The 13476-nt window shown below is 45.9% G+C and overlaps 1 protein-coding gene across 5 annotated transcripts in view; it reads left to right on the forward strand.

Annotated features, from left to right (window-relative positions):
- The window catches only part of RAB11FIP4 (RAB11 family interacting protein 4), a 208916-nt gene that overhangs the window by 60421 nt on the left and 135019 nt on the right, over positions 1-13476 (forward strand). For all 5 annotated transcript variants that reach the window (XM_053375157.1, XM_053375161.1, XM_053375160.1 and 2 more), the window contains exon 2: positions 352-439. In XM_053375157.1, the coding sequence (XP_053231132.1) occupies positions 352-439 (88 nt within the window). The remainder of the gene's footprint in view (positions 1-351; positions 440-13476) is intronic.

Here is a 13476-nt window from a genome sequence, read left to right on the forward strand (position 1 = left end):
GGCAGGAGCAGGGACCGAGCAATGGGAGCTCACCCCGTCGCGGGGATTCGAACCGCCGACCTTCTGATTGGCAAGTCCTAGGCTCTGTGGTTTAACCCACAGTGCCACCTGCGTCCCAACCTGGAGGTAGGCTGTCTGAATTGTGCATTGCTTTGTAATGATTTGTTGGGTCTCTGAACCGTAATAAACATTGATTGATTGAAAATGTTTTGAATTCGCATTCTGTTCCCTCTGGACTCCTCCTTTTCGGGTGAGACCAAGACAAGAGTTGAATCATCCTTAGGATGTGTTAAGCTGTTGTAAGTGTTGCATATTCTCTAATACTTTCTTTATTTTATTTATTTGTTTTAGGTGGAAAAATTTGCCAAATACTTGGATCCTAACGATCTAGGCAAGATCAACTTCAAAGATTTCTGTCACGGAGTGTTTGCCATCAAAGGTAAGCATCATCGTCATTCTTTGCCTCCCATAAATCTGCCCCAGGTGGTTGAGAGAAGCCCAGGAACAGATTTGAGGGGTAAGAGGAAGGAGGGGAAGTTCTGCTGCACAAGCGGAAAACCTTGCACAAATGGTACAACTTTGCTCCATGCAACCCTGTGTGCCCACAGCATAAGCTGCTAAAACAATTGTCTGTTGGGCAGAGCATCCCCTTAACTTCAGAATCGATGGTGCTGCTGCTCAGCTTCTACCTAGTGGAAAACGCCTCCCCTGATTCCAAAGTTGTTAGTGTCCAAAACCAATTGAGGGCAACTGGGTAATCTGAGAAGGGCTGCGTGAGTGTGTTTATTGGTGGCGACTTTGCGTTTTACAACTTTGAGTAACAATTATGAGATAAACGCTGGGATCTGGCATGCTAGGAATGGGTTCCCAAACCTCATTGAGAGCCAATGTGGTGTAGTGGTTAAGAGCGGTAGTCTCGTAATCTGGTGAACCGGGTTCACGTCTCCGCTCCTCCACATGCAGCTGCTGGGTGACCTTGGGCTAGTCACACTTCTCTGAAGTCTCTCAGCTCCACTCACCTCACAGAGTGTTTGTTGTGGGGGAGGAAGGGAAAGGAGAATGTTAGGTGCTTTGAGACTCCTGAAGGGGAGTGAAAGGCGGGATATCAAATCCAAACTCTTCTTCTCTTCTTCTTCTTCATTGCTGGATCATGTCTGCGGGCCTTAAGAGGAGCTAAAATGACTTGCAGAGAAAAGAAAACAAGTTACTCTGTTGGATGCACCCCTGCTACTCAGCGGAAGGCCTGAGCAGTATTGATTTGCCCCTCTCAATCCCAACGAAGAACATCTCTGCGATTTCTTGTTGCAGCTGATGTTATGGCTGGCAGGCAGCCACAGGGCCTGAGAAGCATCACCATTCTCTAGAAAACACTGCCAAACTTCAACTGGGCCAAAACTGCACCAATTGTCTTGTTTGTTTGTGGGCACAGGGTCTATCTCACCAACACACACACACACACACACACACACGCTGCCTCCTCCCATTGCTTTGTCCCAGCTCCTGTGAGCCTAACAGTTCAAAAGCACACCAGTGCAAGTAGATAAATAGATACCACTGCAGTGGGAAGGTAAACGGCATTTCCGTGCGCTCTGGTTTCCGTCATGGTGTCAGAAGCAGTTTAGTCCTGCTGGCCACATGCCCCGGAAAGCTGTCTGCGGACAAACACTGGCTCCCTCAGCCTGAAAGCAAGATGAGCACTGCAACCCCATAGTCACCTTTGACTGGACTTAACCATCCAGGGGTCCTTTACCTTTTATATTACACCTAGAGGCTGTAACCTTCATGGCTTCACCACCTGTCGAGTTATTTGTCCTTGCTTTGATTCCTGTCTCGCCTGCTGAAGAGTTCTGGAGAGCTCGAAAGCTTGCATGCAACTTTGTGATGTTTTGGTTGGCAAAAGGTTTTCCTTGCCAAAAGTTTCAAAGAAGGGCTGGAGCTCAGCAATAAAGAATCCACTTTACATGCAGGTTCAGTCCCCAACCTCTCCAGGCAGATTTGAGAAACACCTCGCCAGCCAATACCAGGAGACCACGAGGCAGACGGACCGATGGTCTTGAGCTGGTGTTACATAGCTTCCTACCTGTCCTATTAAGGATTTTGGAATAGATTTCCTCTGTCTTTCCTTTCTCAGTTTAAATGAATGAGGACCTCCCCCTAGCGGCCGTGTTTAGAAGTCCCCTCTCTAGGTCCCTCTTGGTGAAATACAAAGAACTGTCTTCCTTTCTGTTATGATTTGATGCATTTTTTGACCACAAATACAGGTCAGTTGTCTCCATTTGTTTATTTACCTATTCCATACAATCTCACGCAAAATGAAATATGGTAAACTTATACAAAAAAACACACACAAAATCAAGAAAACTAAAGCAAGGACAGTGATCCAATACTTTTATTTTAGATCCCACCAAGGGCCCATTACTACTACTACTACTACTACTACTATTAAATTAAATTTGTATGCTGCTCTTCACAACATAAAAATACAGGATAAAAACAGGATTAGAAACACAAAATACATAAGAACAACTTTAAAAACCTCAAACCAATAACACACATCCACCCGTTCCCACACGGTGTGGTGTGTATCTTGTTGAGTTACAAAAAAACTATTCCTCAGCTTGGAGGATTTTTTAATTTATTTATTTTTTAAAGAAAAAAAACCAAAAGACAAAGATGTTTCTGGTACAAGGAATGACACTGAGCCCTGACTGCAGTTGCTTCAAGAAAAATGGCTACAGGACAGGTTATGCTAATGCCAAAACCCAACCCCCCATTCTGGAGTGTTCCGCTCTGCCCCCAACTCCTTGCAAGGACTCTTTTCCCGTGGGCTCCGCAAGCCCAGAGTTAGCAGTGCCTACGGGGAGGTAGGTGAGGTGGAGTGTGGGCTTGGCGGGGCTGCAGGCCTCCAGTTTTGCCTTCCAAGAAGCATCCACTACGCCATGGGCTGGGGAGTTCCGAGTCGCCTCTGACTTTTGGGGGGCTGCTGCTGCCAGCCAGCCAGTCAGCCAGAGCTCTGTGCCCACCCATGTGTCAGGGATTGGACTGAAGAGGAATGGTGGGGGCCGCCTCCCCCTTCTCCTGAACCTTCCTGAGAACAGGAGGGCAGTATAGATTTAGAACAGCGGTTTGCAGAAGGGCATATTTCAGAGGCTGCAGAGGGGAGAAGCTGGGAAATATTGGAATAGCAGGAAGAAGAAGCACCAGGGGAGAGATAGCTGACAAACTCAGTGTCCTTGGAAAGCATTCCTGACCCCCCTTCTAAGACCAGAGAGGCATTGAGGGTATTAGAACAAAAAGCTCAGTGGGAGAAAGCTCAGATCAACCGGCACAGAAGTGATGTTGAATAAGGGAGACGTAGGCGGGTGTGACTTTACTTGGAGCAACGCCATCATTGAATAGAGACTACATTCTCTCTCTCTCTGTCTGTCTCTCTCTCTCTCTCTCTCTATCTGAATACTGAATAAATTATGTGGTAAGGAATCTTTGTATTTATCTGCTTTTTTTGGCTGCCACCAGGGGAAGGATAGGATTCCCCGAAGCTTTGGCATAATGGAAGGCTGCTGAAAGGCAGCCGGGCTGCTGGTAAGGGCAAGCAGGGCAGGAGAGGTGCCCTCACAGGAGTGCCAACTCCAATGGCTGACTCAGTTTCTTTTTTATATATATATATAAATTTTTATTAAGTTTTTCTTTTACAAATAATTCGTGCAACCATAATTACATATTTACTGTTTTTTGAACTTCCATCGGCACCTCCCTCAATCATCCATTTTTCTTATCTTCCCACATTTTCTGTATGATATTGCCAATTTAGTATTAACCATCCATATCTATTTCTTTTTTACAATATACCTTGTATTCTCACAAAGCCTCCTTAAAACCCACTAGCGTTATCTGTTCGTCACATATGGTTTTCAGATAATCCGTAAACTTTCCCCAGTCCTCGATGAATTTGTGATCTTTCTGGTATCTAATTTTCCCAGTCATTTTATCCAATTCTGCATAGTCCATAAGTTTCATTCTCCACTCATTCAATGTCGGTAGTTCCTCTTGTTTCCATTTTTGGGCCATCAGTATTCTTGCCGCTGTTACTGCATACTGAAAAAGTTTATAATCACTTCTATTTATCTCTCTTCCTGTTATTCCTAGCAGAAAGGCTTCTGGTTTTTTAACAAATGTATATTTAAACATCTTTTTCAATTCATTGTAAATCATTTCCCAGAAACCCTTTACCTTCTTACATTCCCACCACATATGAAAAAATGAACCTTCTTTTTCTTTACATTTCCAACACTTATTACATGTCTTATACATTTTTGCTAACTTTACAGGTGTAATGTACCATCTATATACCATTTTCATAACATTCTCCTTTAACGTCGTAGATGCAGTAAATTTCATATTTTCATTCCATACCTTTTCCCAATCATCCAATTGTATATTATAACCAAAATCTCTGGCCCAGTGTATCATAACCGACTTTATCTCCTCATCCTTTGTTTGCCATTCCAAAAGTATTTTATACATTTTTGACATTGTCTTAACATCATTGTCAATTATTTCTGTTTGAAATTTCGATTCTTTCTCTGTATATCCCCTCTCTTTAAGGTCCTTTTTGAACCTTTCGTTTACTTGAAGATAGTGTAACCAATCATAAACATGCTCTTTAACTTGTTCATATGGCTTCATTTTCCATTTCCCCCCTTCTTTAGTTACTAGCTCTCCATAAGTTATCCAGTTCTCTCTCATATTGATTTTCTTTACACTCATTACCTCTAGTGGTGACAACCAATGCGGAACTTTGGGTTCTAATATATTTTTATACCTCTCCCATATTTCCATTATGGAGCTCCTAAAGATATGATTATCAAAACCTTTGTGACTTTTCTTCTTCTCCAACCATAAATAGGCGTGCCAACCAAATCTATTATCAAAACCTTCTAGATCTAATAATTTGTTATTTTTTAATTTTATCCACTCCCTTAACCAACAGAGACAAGACGCTTCATAATATAGTTTCAGGTCTGGCAGGGCAAAACCGCCTCTTTCCTTAGCATCTGTTAATAGCTTAAATTGTATTCTTGGCTTTTTGCCCTGCCAGATACCGTATTTTTCGCTCTATAACACGCACCTGACCATAACACGCACATAGTTTTTAGAGGAGGAAAACAAGAAAAAAATATTCTAAACGAAACAGTGGATGTATGATTTTTGTGGTTCATGCTGTGGCCACAGACATGTGATCTGACGGTGAGTTTGGGGTAGCCCAATGCAAAAATCCTGAGGATCCATGTGGATCCATGCTTTGTAACCACGTTTTTGCGCCATTGCGGCCCCATGAAACAGTGGGTGTGTGTGTTTTTTGGTGCAGGCTGTAGCCATGGATATGCTATGTGATCTGATGGTGAATTTGGGGTGACCTAGTGCAAAAATCCTGAGGATCCATGTGGATCCGTGCTTTGTAACCACGTTTTAAGTGGGGAGGGAAGGAAAAGAACTCAAGGGACAAGGAGCACGCGTGGGGTGTGTGGAGAAGGATGCTGCTAATAATGCAGGAGAGGCTCCTCTCTGGCTTTGCTCCTTTAGAACAAGCAGGCTCTGCGTCTCTCCCTCCTCCCCGGCAAGGAAACCATGATAGTAACCACTCTGAGACAAATCAAGAAAAATTGCGACCAACACTCTCCCCCAACAAGCGCAGTGAGGTCAAAGCACACACACACACACGCAGAGAGAGAACTGGCCCTAAAGTCGCAGGGGTGCTGGGGGAGTGAACGGAAGCAAGAGAAGGAGAAGGAGCCCTCACACACAGAGAGACACACAGAGTGTCATTCTAAAGTCGCAGGGGCGCAGGGAGAGTGAACGGAAGCAAGAGAAGGAGAAGGAGCCCTCTCTCTCTCACACACACACACAGAGTGTCAATCCTAAAGTCGCAGGGGCGCAGGGAGAGCGCAGGGGCGCAGGGAGAGTGAACGGGAAGCAAGAGAAGGAGAAGGAGCCCTCTCACACACACAGAGTGTCAATCCTAAAGTCGCAGGGGCGCAGGGAGAGTGAACTGAAGCAAGAGAAGGAGAAGGAGCCCTCTCACACACAGAGACACACAGAGTGTCAATCCTAAAGTCGCAGGGGCGCAGGGAGAGTGAACTGAAGCAAGAGAAGGAGAAGGAGCCCTCTCTCACACACAGACACACAGAGTGTCAATCCTAAAGTCGCAGGGGCGCAGGGAGAGTGAACGGAAGCAAGAGAAGGAGAAGGAGCCCTCTCTCACACACACAGGCACACAGAGTGTCAATCCTAAAGTCGGAGGGAGAGCGCAGGGGCGCAGGGAGAGTGAACGGGAAGCAGGAGGAGGAGAACGATAGCTCAAGCACACACACACACACAGCCCCTACAGTGGCTAATCCAAAATCGGACAGCAAAAAACTGCAGGCAGGGACAGAGAGCACGGGGTTGTTTTAAAGCAGCCAACCCTGCTCTGCTTCTCTCCCTCCTCCCGGCTAGGCTGGCTGAAAAGCTTTGCTGCTACTTAGCAGCTCAGTGGGGAGGAGAGAGGAACATAGAGGACGGGGTTGTTTTAAAGCAGCCAACCCCGCTCTGCTTCTCTCCCTCCTCCCCGGCTCCGCTAGCTGACAGGAGCCGCTTACACCCACTTTGCTGTTTCAAAGCGAGCCACGGACTGCTCACAACTGCAGCAGATTCCCCCGCCATCTGTAGGCATTCGCTCCATAACACGCACAGACATTTCCCCTTACTTTCTAGGAGGAAAAATCTGCGTGTTATGGAGCGAAATTTACGGTATATCTTGAAATCATTCTTTGCCACTCTTTGAACACGCTTGTTCCCCTGATTATAGGGATCATTTGAAACAAAAATAACATCTTTGGTAGCACACACATTTTGATCGTTGATATTCTGCCCCAAAAAGAAAGTTTCAATCTGCTCCACGTTTCTAAATCTTTCTTAATTCCGTTCCACACCGGTATATAGTTGTTCTGATATAAATCAATATTTTTGGGGGTCAACCAAATTCCCAGTTTCTGCCCCCTGGCTCACACGATATTGGGGTGTCACGCGCACGGCGTCATGGCTTCCCACAATGCCATGCATAGACCCCCTCAATCCCATTAAGAAGATGGTGCCTCTGCTACAGGAGAAGTCCAGGCTAACTGCATAAGAAATGTGCACTGCATCAAAATTGGGGGTGGGTGTGTGTGCTCAGGTTACATATACAATGGTACCTCGGGTTACAGATACTTCAGGTTACAGACTCCGCTAACCCAGAAATAGTACCTCAGGTTAAGAACTTTGCTTCAGGATGAGAACAGAATTCGCACGGTGGTCTCGCAGCGGCAGGGGGACGCCCCATTAGCTAAAGTGGTACCTCAGGTTAAGAACAGTTTCAGGTTAAGAACGGACCTCCGGAATGAATCAAGTTCTTAACCAGAGGTACCACTGTAAGCCTGCAGTGCACTGCAATTCTCTGCTAGCAATGAAACTCACTAGGTGACATGGGGCCAGTTTCCTCTGAGTACAGCTTTGATACCAGAAGCAAAGCAGGTCAGAAACAAATGGCTTAAAAGCAGCAGTGTTGATTTACCCGTTGCATTTACACCCTGCTGTTTCTCCAAGGAAGGGACGCGGGTGGCGCTGTGGGTTAAGCCACAGAGCCTAGGGCTTGCCGATCAGAAGGTCGGCAGTTCGAATCCCTGCAACGGGGTGAGCTCCCGTTGCTTGGTCCAGCTCCTGCCAACCTAGCAGTTTGAAAGCACTTCAAAGTGCAAGTAGATAAATAGGTACTGCTCCGGCGGGAAGGTAAACGGCGTTTCTGTGCGCTGCTCTGGTTCGCCAGAAGCGGCTTAGTCATGCTGGCCACATGACCTGGAAGCTGTACGCTGGCTCCCTCAGCAAATAAAACGAGATGAGCACTGCAACCCCACAGTCGGCCACGACTGGACCTAATGGTTAGGGGTCCCTTTACCTTTACCTTTCCTCCAAGGAGGTCAAAGTAGAGTACAAACTTCTCCCACGTTCCATTTCACCCCTGTGAGGTAGGTCAGGCAAAGAGATGGTGACTGGCCCAAGGGCTCCCAGTGCGAGTTATGGCCAAGTGGGAATTTGAACCCAGGGCCTCCCAGGTTCTGGTCCCACCGTGCTGGCAAGATAAGGGAGTATTTCATTCTCCTGCCCTGCGTGCAACTTTTTCATGCACAAAGCAAAACACCCCTGCTGTTCCCTGCTTGGCACATGTGTGGATAAAATATCCATGACTTCCACCCAGGCTGTGTTTGGCCTTTGGATATGTTTTCTCCCCCCCCCCCCCCCAAAAAATGCAGGAATTGGCCCTTAGGCATTGAACAAAGAGTGCTGATGCTGAATGGCAAATGCCTGGTCACCTGTGGGTAGAAAAGCAAATTAATAATGAACTCGGCCTCCGTTTGTTGTTACATCCCAGCAAAGTCTCAAACAATTACACACCCTGAAGAAAACAGTCCCAGTCAACTGTGTAATTGGCTTTCTGTAACACTGCCTTCTGGAAAGTGAAATTACAGGAGCCATCGTACTTTTCAATATTGGGACATCTAAAAGCATCCTGGGCCAGAAACCTGGAATCATAGAATTGTAGAGTTGGACCACAATCACAATATAATCCAACCCAAACAGCCCGACTAGAAAAATTAACCAATAAACTGAAACTGACACGGGGACAAACAGAAGAAGACGCCTTTACCCCGGTATGGCTCCCCTTTATCACGTACACAGCCCAACAAGACAATGACAATAATCCACCAACAGCATATAAATCAATATGGCTAACCTGATCCAAAACACCCACCCACCCCACTCACACACGAAAACAAAGATCACCACAGCCAACCACAAACAAACAACCACACCCTAGGCCAACCCCAACCTCTCTCACCACCAAAGGAACACAAGTGAACAGCACAAGCAACGCTGACACCAAACCCTACATACATTAAGCATAACAGAAACATCGCCACCCGACCCCACCCCCATCCATCTTCCCTCCCTCCACCCCTTCCTTTTCCCCCCTTTTCCCCCTCCCCCTAATGTCTCAACAAATGAAACGGATTTGTAAAAATGTTACATGGAAAAAATATGAGAGACATTACACTTACTTCTGTAAAACAAGAAAATCTTTAATAATAACAATAATAATAACCAATATAATCCAACCCCCTACAATGCAGGAATCTTTTGCTCAACGTGGGGTTTAAACCCTTGATGCTGAGATTGAGTCTCATGCTCTAGCAACTGAGAAAGCAACCTTATAAACCTGTCACAGATTTTTCTGCCCTTGGTTCCCCCCATTTCCCTGTAAGAACATGATGCAGCCTTCTGTACGCACGGGTGCCCATCTGGAAGAATCTGCACTGGCGTTTCTCCCTACATGGAGAAAAACATTCTCTCTTTTCCTCCTTCAGGCTCGATACTCCTAGCACCGTGCATCTCATAGTACAATCAGGTAGACAGTCAAGACCCTTCCTTCCTGTCTCACGGTGATGCATTAATTCCACACATTGGCATTTTCTAGGCTGGCAGCCAAGTGTATGCCTGCATTAGGAAAACATATGTATCCGTGTCGGAAGCAAGCCTGGGTTAATGCATTCACCCGTTTGTATTGTGCTCCCCATGTGAAGCTCCCAGGGGGCCTGTAAAATATAAAGCAGCAGCCGACGTGATGCTCATGGATAAGCAGCGTCATGCCCAGTTAATGGTCTTGGAAGAGCCTGTAGCTCATTGGTTGATCCTCTGAGGCTCAATCGCTGGTATCTTCAGTTAGGAGTCAGCAGAGTCTAGCCAGAAATCTGCTCCCCTGGCAGTCAGTGGGAACATTGATGAGCTGTATGGACCAGGGTCTGACCATGTTCCAAGCTTTCCATGTCTCCTCCTCCTCCTCCTTCTTTATTTTATTTATACCCATAGCTGTCAACCTTCCCCTTTTTTGCGGCATTATTCCAGCACCGTTTCCCGCTGCTTCCCGCTGCTATCCCGGATTGTTAGATATCCCGTAGACTGTCCCCGGGACAGGTGAGGCTGCTGATCCCTTATTTTCAAATCTGAAAGTTGACAGCTATGTTTATATCCCACCCATCTGGCTGGGTTTCCCCAGCCACTCTGGGCAGCTCCCAACAGAATATTAAAAACACAATAAAACATCAAACATTAAAAACTTCCCTAAACAGGGCTGCCTTCAGATGTCTTCTAAAAGTCAGATAGTTGTTTATTTTATTGACATCTGATGGGAGGGCATTACAAAGGGCAAGCGCTACTACTGAGAAGGCCCTCTGCCTGGTTCTCTGTAACCTCGCAGTGAGGGAACCGCCAGGAGGCCCGTGGAGCTGGACCTCAGTGAGCGATGGAGGTGGAGACGCTCCATCAGGTATACTGGGCTGCTGACGTTAAGGGCTTTTAAGGTCAGCACCAGCACTTTGAATTGTGCTTGGAAACGTACTGAGAGCCAATGTAGGTCTTTCAGGACCGGTGTTATGTGGTCTCAGCAGGCATTTCCAGTCACCAGTCCAGCTGCTGCATTCTGGATTGGTTGCAGTTTCCAGGTCACCTTCAAAGGTAGCCCCACGTAGAGCGCATGGCAGTAGTCCAAGCGGGAAATAACTAGAGCAGTGAGACAGTCTGCAGGCAGGTAGGGTCTCAGCCTGTGTACCAGGTGGAGCTGGTAGGTAGCTGCCCTGGACACAGAATTGACCTGCGCCTCCATGGACAACTGAGAGTCCAAAATGACTCCCAGGCTGTGCACCTGGTCCTTCAGGGGCACAGTTACCTCATTCAGGACCAGGGAGTCCTCCACACCCACCTGCCCCCTGTCCCCCAAAAACAATGCTTCTGTCTTGTCAGGGTTCAACCTTGATCTGTTAGCCACCATCCATCCTCCAACCGCCTCCAGACACTCACACAGGACCTTCACCGCCTTCATAGGTCACAGAATGGGGGTGGGAATGGAAAAGCAGCAATGACTGTGTAATGCTATGGTCTTGCACCCCGGCAGCCATTTTGTGTTAGACTATGCCTCCATGGCAGCCATTTTGCAACTGGCACTTCCTGATGGCATTATGAGCACATTTGTGAAGTCCTTGTCTGTCCAATGTCCTCTTCTTTCTTCTAAAGAAGTGCAATGAATTGTTGTAGTTAAGCAACCATTGCCTTTCCAAGCCTTTGGCTGAAGGAGCTTCTTTGTTGTTGCTGCTGCAAGGTTGTGTTATGAATAGAAGGGTATGAGCAATGGCTGGTAACATTGTCTCTGTGATGAATCACAGCCACAGATGCCCTCCGTGACACCAGTTGGCAAAGCTTCCTGCTTATCGTGTGATTGCTTGCCTCCCTTCATTTCCCAATAGCTCACTTTAACGAATGTGTCCCCTTGTCTCGCATGGTGAGCTTAGCATTGTGTGTGCAGCTCATTTAGGCTTTAAAGACTCTCCTGAGACGTAGAGGCACCAGGTAGCTTGGTGACAAATGAGACTATGTCATTAACATCCAAAGGGTACAAACAGAAAATTAAATTGCCTTCTGCAACAAGTCCACGGAAAGCACCCCTGTACAGAAAAAAAAAAGAAAAACACCTAGAAATACATTGTGATAATTACTGTCTAAAATGAAGAGCCTTGAAAACCTTCTATTTATGTGACTAAGTGAATCTGCAGTTAAGAACAGAAGAACATGAGAAGAGGCTACTGGATCAGACCCATCTAGTGAGGCACCCTTTTCTCCCAGAAACCCACAATCAGAATTCAAGCACAAGTTACAGTGGTACCTCGGGTTACATACACTTCAGGTTACATACGCTTCAGGTTACACACTCCACTAAGCCAGAAATATTACCTTGGGTTAAGAACTTTGCTTCAGGATGAGAACAGAAATTGTGCTACGGTGGCGCAGCGGCAGCAGGAGGCCCCATTAGCTAAAGTGGTGCTTCAGGTTAAGAACAGTTTCAGGTTAAGTACGGACCTCCAGAACCAATTAAGTACTTAACCCGAGGTATCACTGTATACTACTTCTCTTCAATAAAAGCTTGTGAGCTGCTTTGATGGCGGGTGTAAATGTCATTGAAATTCTACTCAGTATGGATCCAGATTAGATTCCAGTGTATAGTTAGCAGAGAAACAACTTAAACATGTTGCAGGATTCCCAGAAAATAGACCAGAGGCAATTGTATTTCAACTAGCAGAGCTTTACTGCTACTGAAGGCAAATGAGCATAGTGGTCACAAATCCAACACTTTCAGGACTGGCACTGTCCATAAGAAATCCAGTTGCAGCAGACTTAACTTAAATTTACAGTAACTTATAATAAGTCTAAACCTTAACACTAAGCATACTATGTACAGAACACCACACCAGAGGGAAAAGAGATAGAAAGAGAAAAGTGAAAACCAGGCTCCTTCTGGCCTTACTTTTATAGTCAGCATGACCTTGACAGAAGAGAAAAGAGAACCAGTTTAAGCCATGATATTTTATTCTGTTTTTAATCTGTTGGGAGCTGCCCAGAGTGGCTGGGGAAACCCAGCCAGGTGGGCGGGGTATAAATTATTATTATTATTATTATTATTATTATTATTATTATTATTATTAGCTGTACTTAGCTTCTCTGAAGAAATAACCCAAACATCATGAACCTTCTGCTTGTTTCTTTCACACAGAGAAGCTTCCAGGACCCTCTTGAATTAGGCAGAATAGGAAAGATCTCTACACATTGGATCAATACTTTCTGCACTAAGAAATGCAAACTGACAGTAGATGTGTCTAAAACCGAGTACTGGTCCTTTGGGACAGTAGGCAAGGAAATCCACAGTAGGTGCAGCCAGAGTCAATGACAGGCAGAACCAACCAATTCTGGCTAGGGTGGAATCCTGGAACAACACTATTGCTCACAAGCCACCTTAGTCAAAGCAGTTTCGGGATGCATTCAGTACCAGGTGATTGGCTCTGACATCTAACCTCACCAGCTCAGGGAAGGTGCAATGGTTGAATTGTCCTTAGGAAAGGGAAATGTTTGATGGAATCGTCTCATCCCATGATTTCTAAAGCTGCCTCTGTCTAGAGATTTTGGCACCCCGCTATGGAAAACATTGCTGTCGGTCTCCGTTCTCTCCGACCCAACTATTTATATATTCTTTTCTTGCAACCAGCTGTTTAAAAGAAACAAATTAATGCCCTTACTAGCAGGCTTCCTCACAACCATCACTTAGCATTAGAAGAGGTGGTCTTTCACTGCCTGGAAGAGGCTCCTCAGAATGGATCGTAAAATGCCTTTGGCATCTGTTTCCTCATTTCTTGTCCCGTATGCCAACAAGAAGGCAGACACACAGAAGGGCCCCCTGCAAACAGTGTTATTATACCGTCAAAGCTCTTTCCATTTGTCAAGAGATGTTCTCCTGCCTAAACAGTTCCATGTGCTTTGTCTATAATTCTCCCCTAAAGTCCCTCCTCCTCTCTCCCCCCA

The sequence above is a fragment of the Podarcis raffonei genome, chromosome 2 (assembly GCF_027172205.1).
Source record: "Podarcis raffonei isolate rPodRaf1 chromosome 2, rPodRaf1.pri, whole genome shotgun sequence".
In the NCBI taxonomy this organism is placed as follows: Eukaryota; Metazoa; Chordata; class Lepidosauria; order Squamata; family Lacertidae; genus Podarcis; species Podarcis raffonei.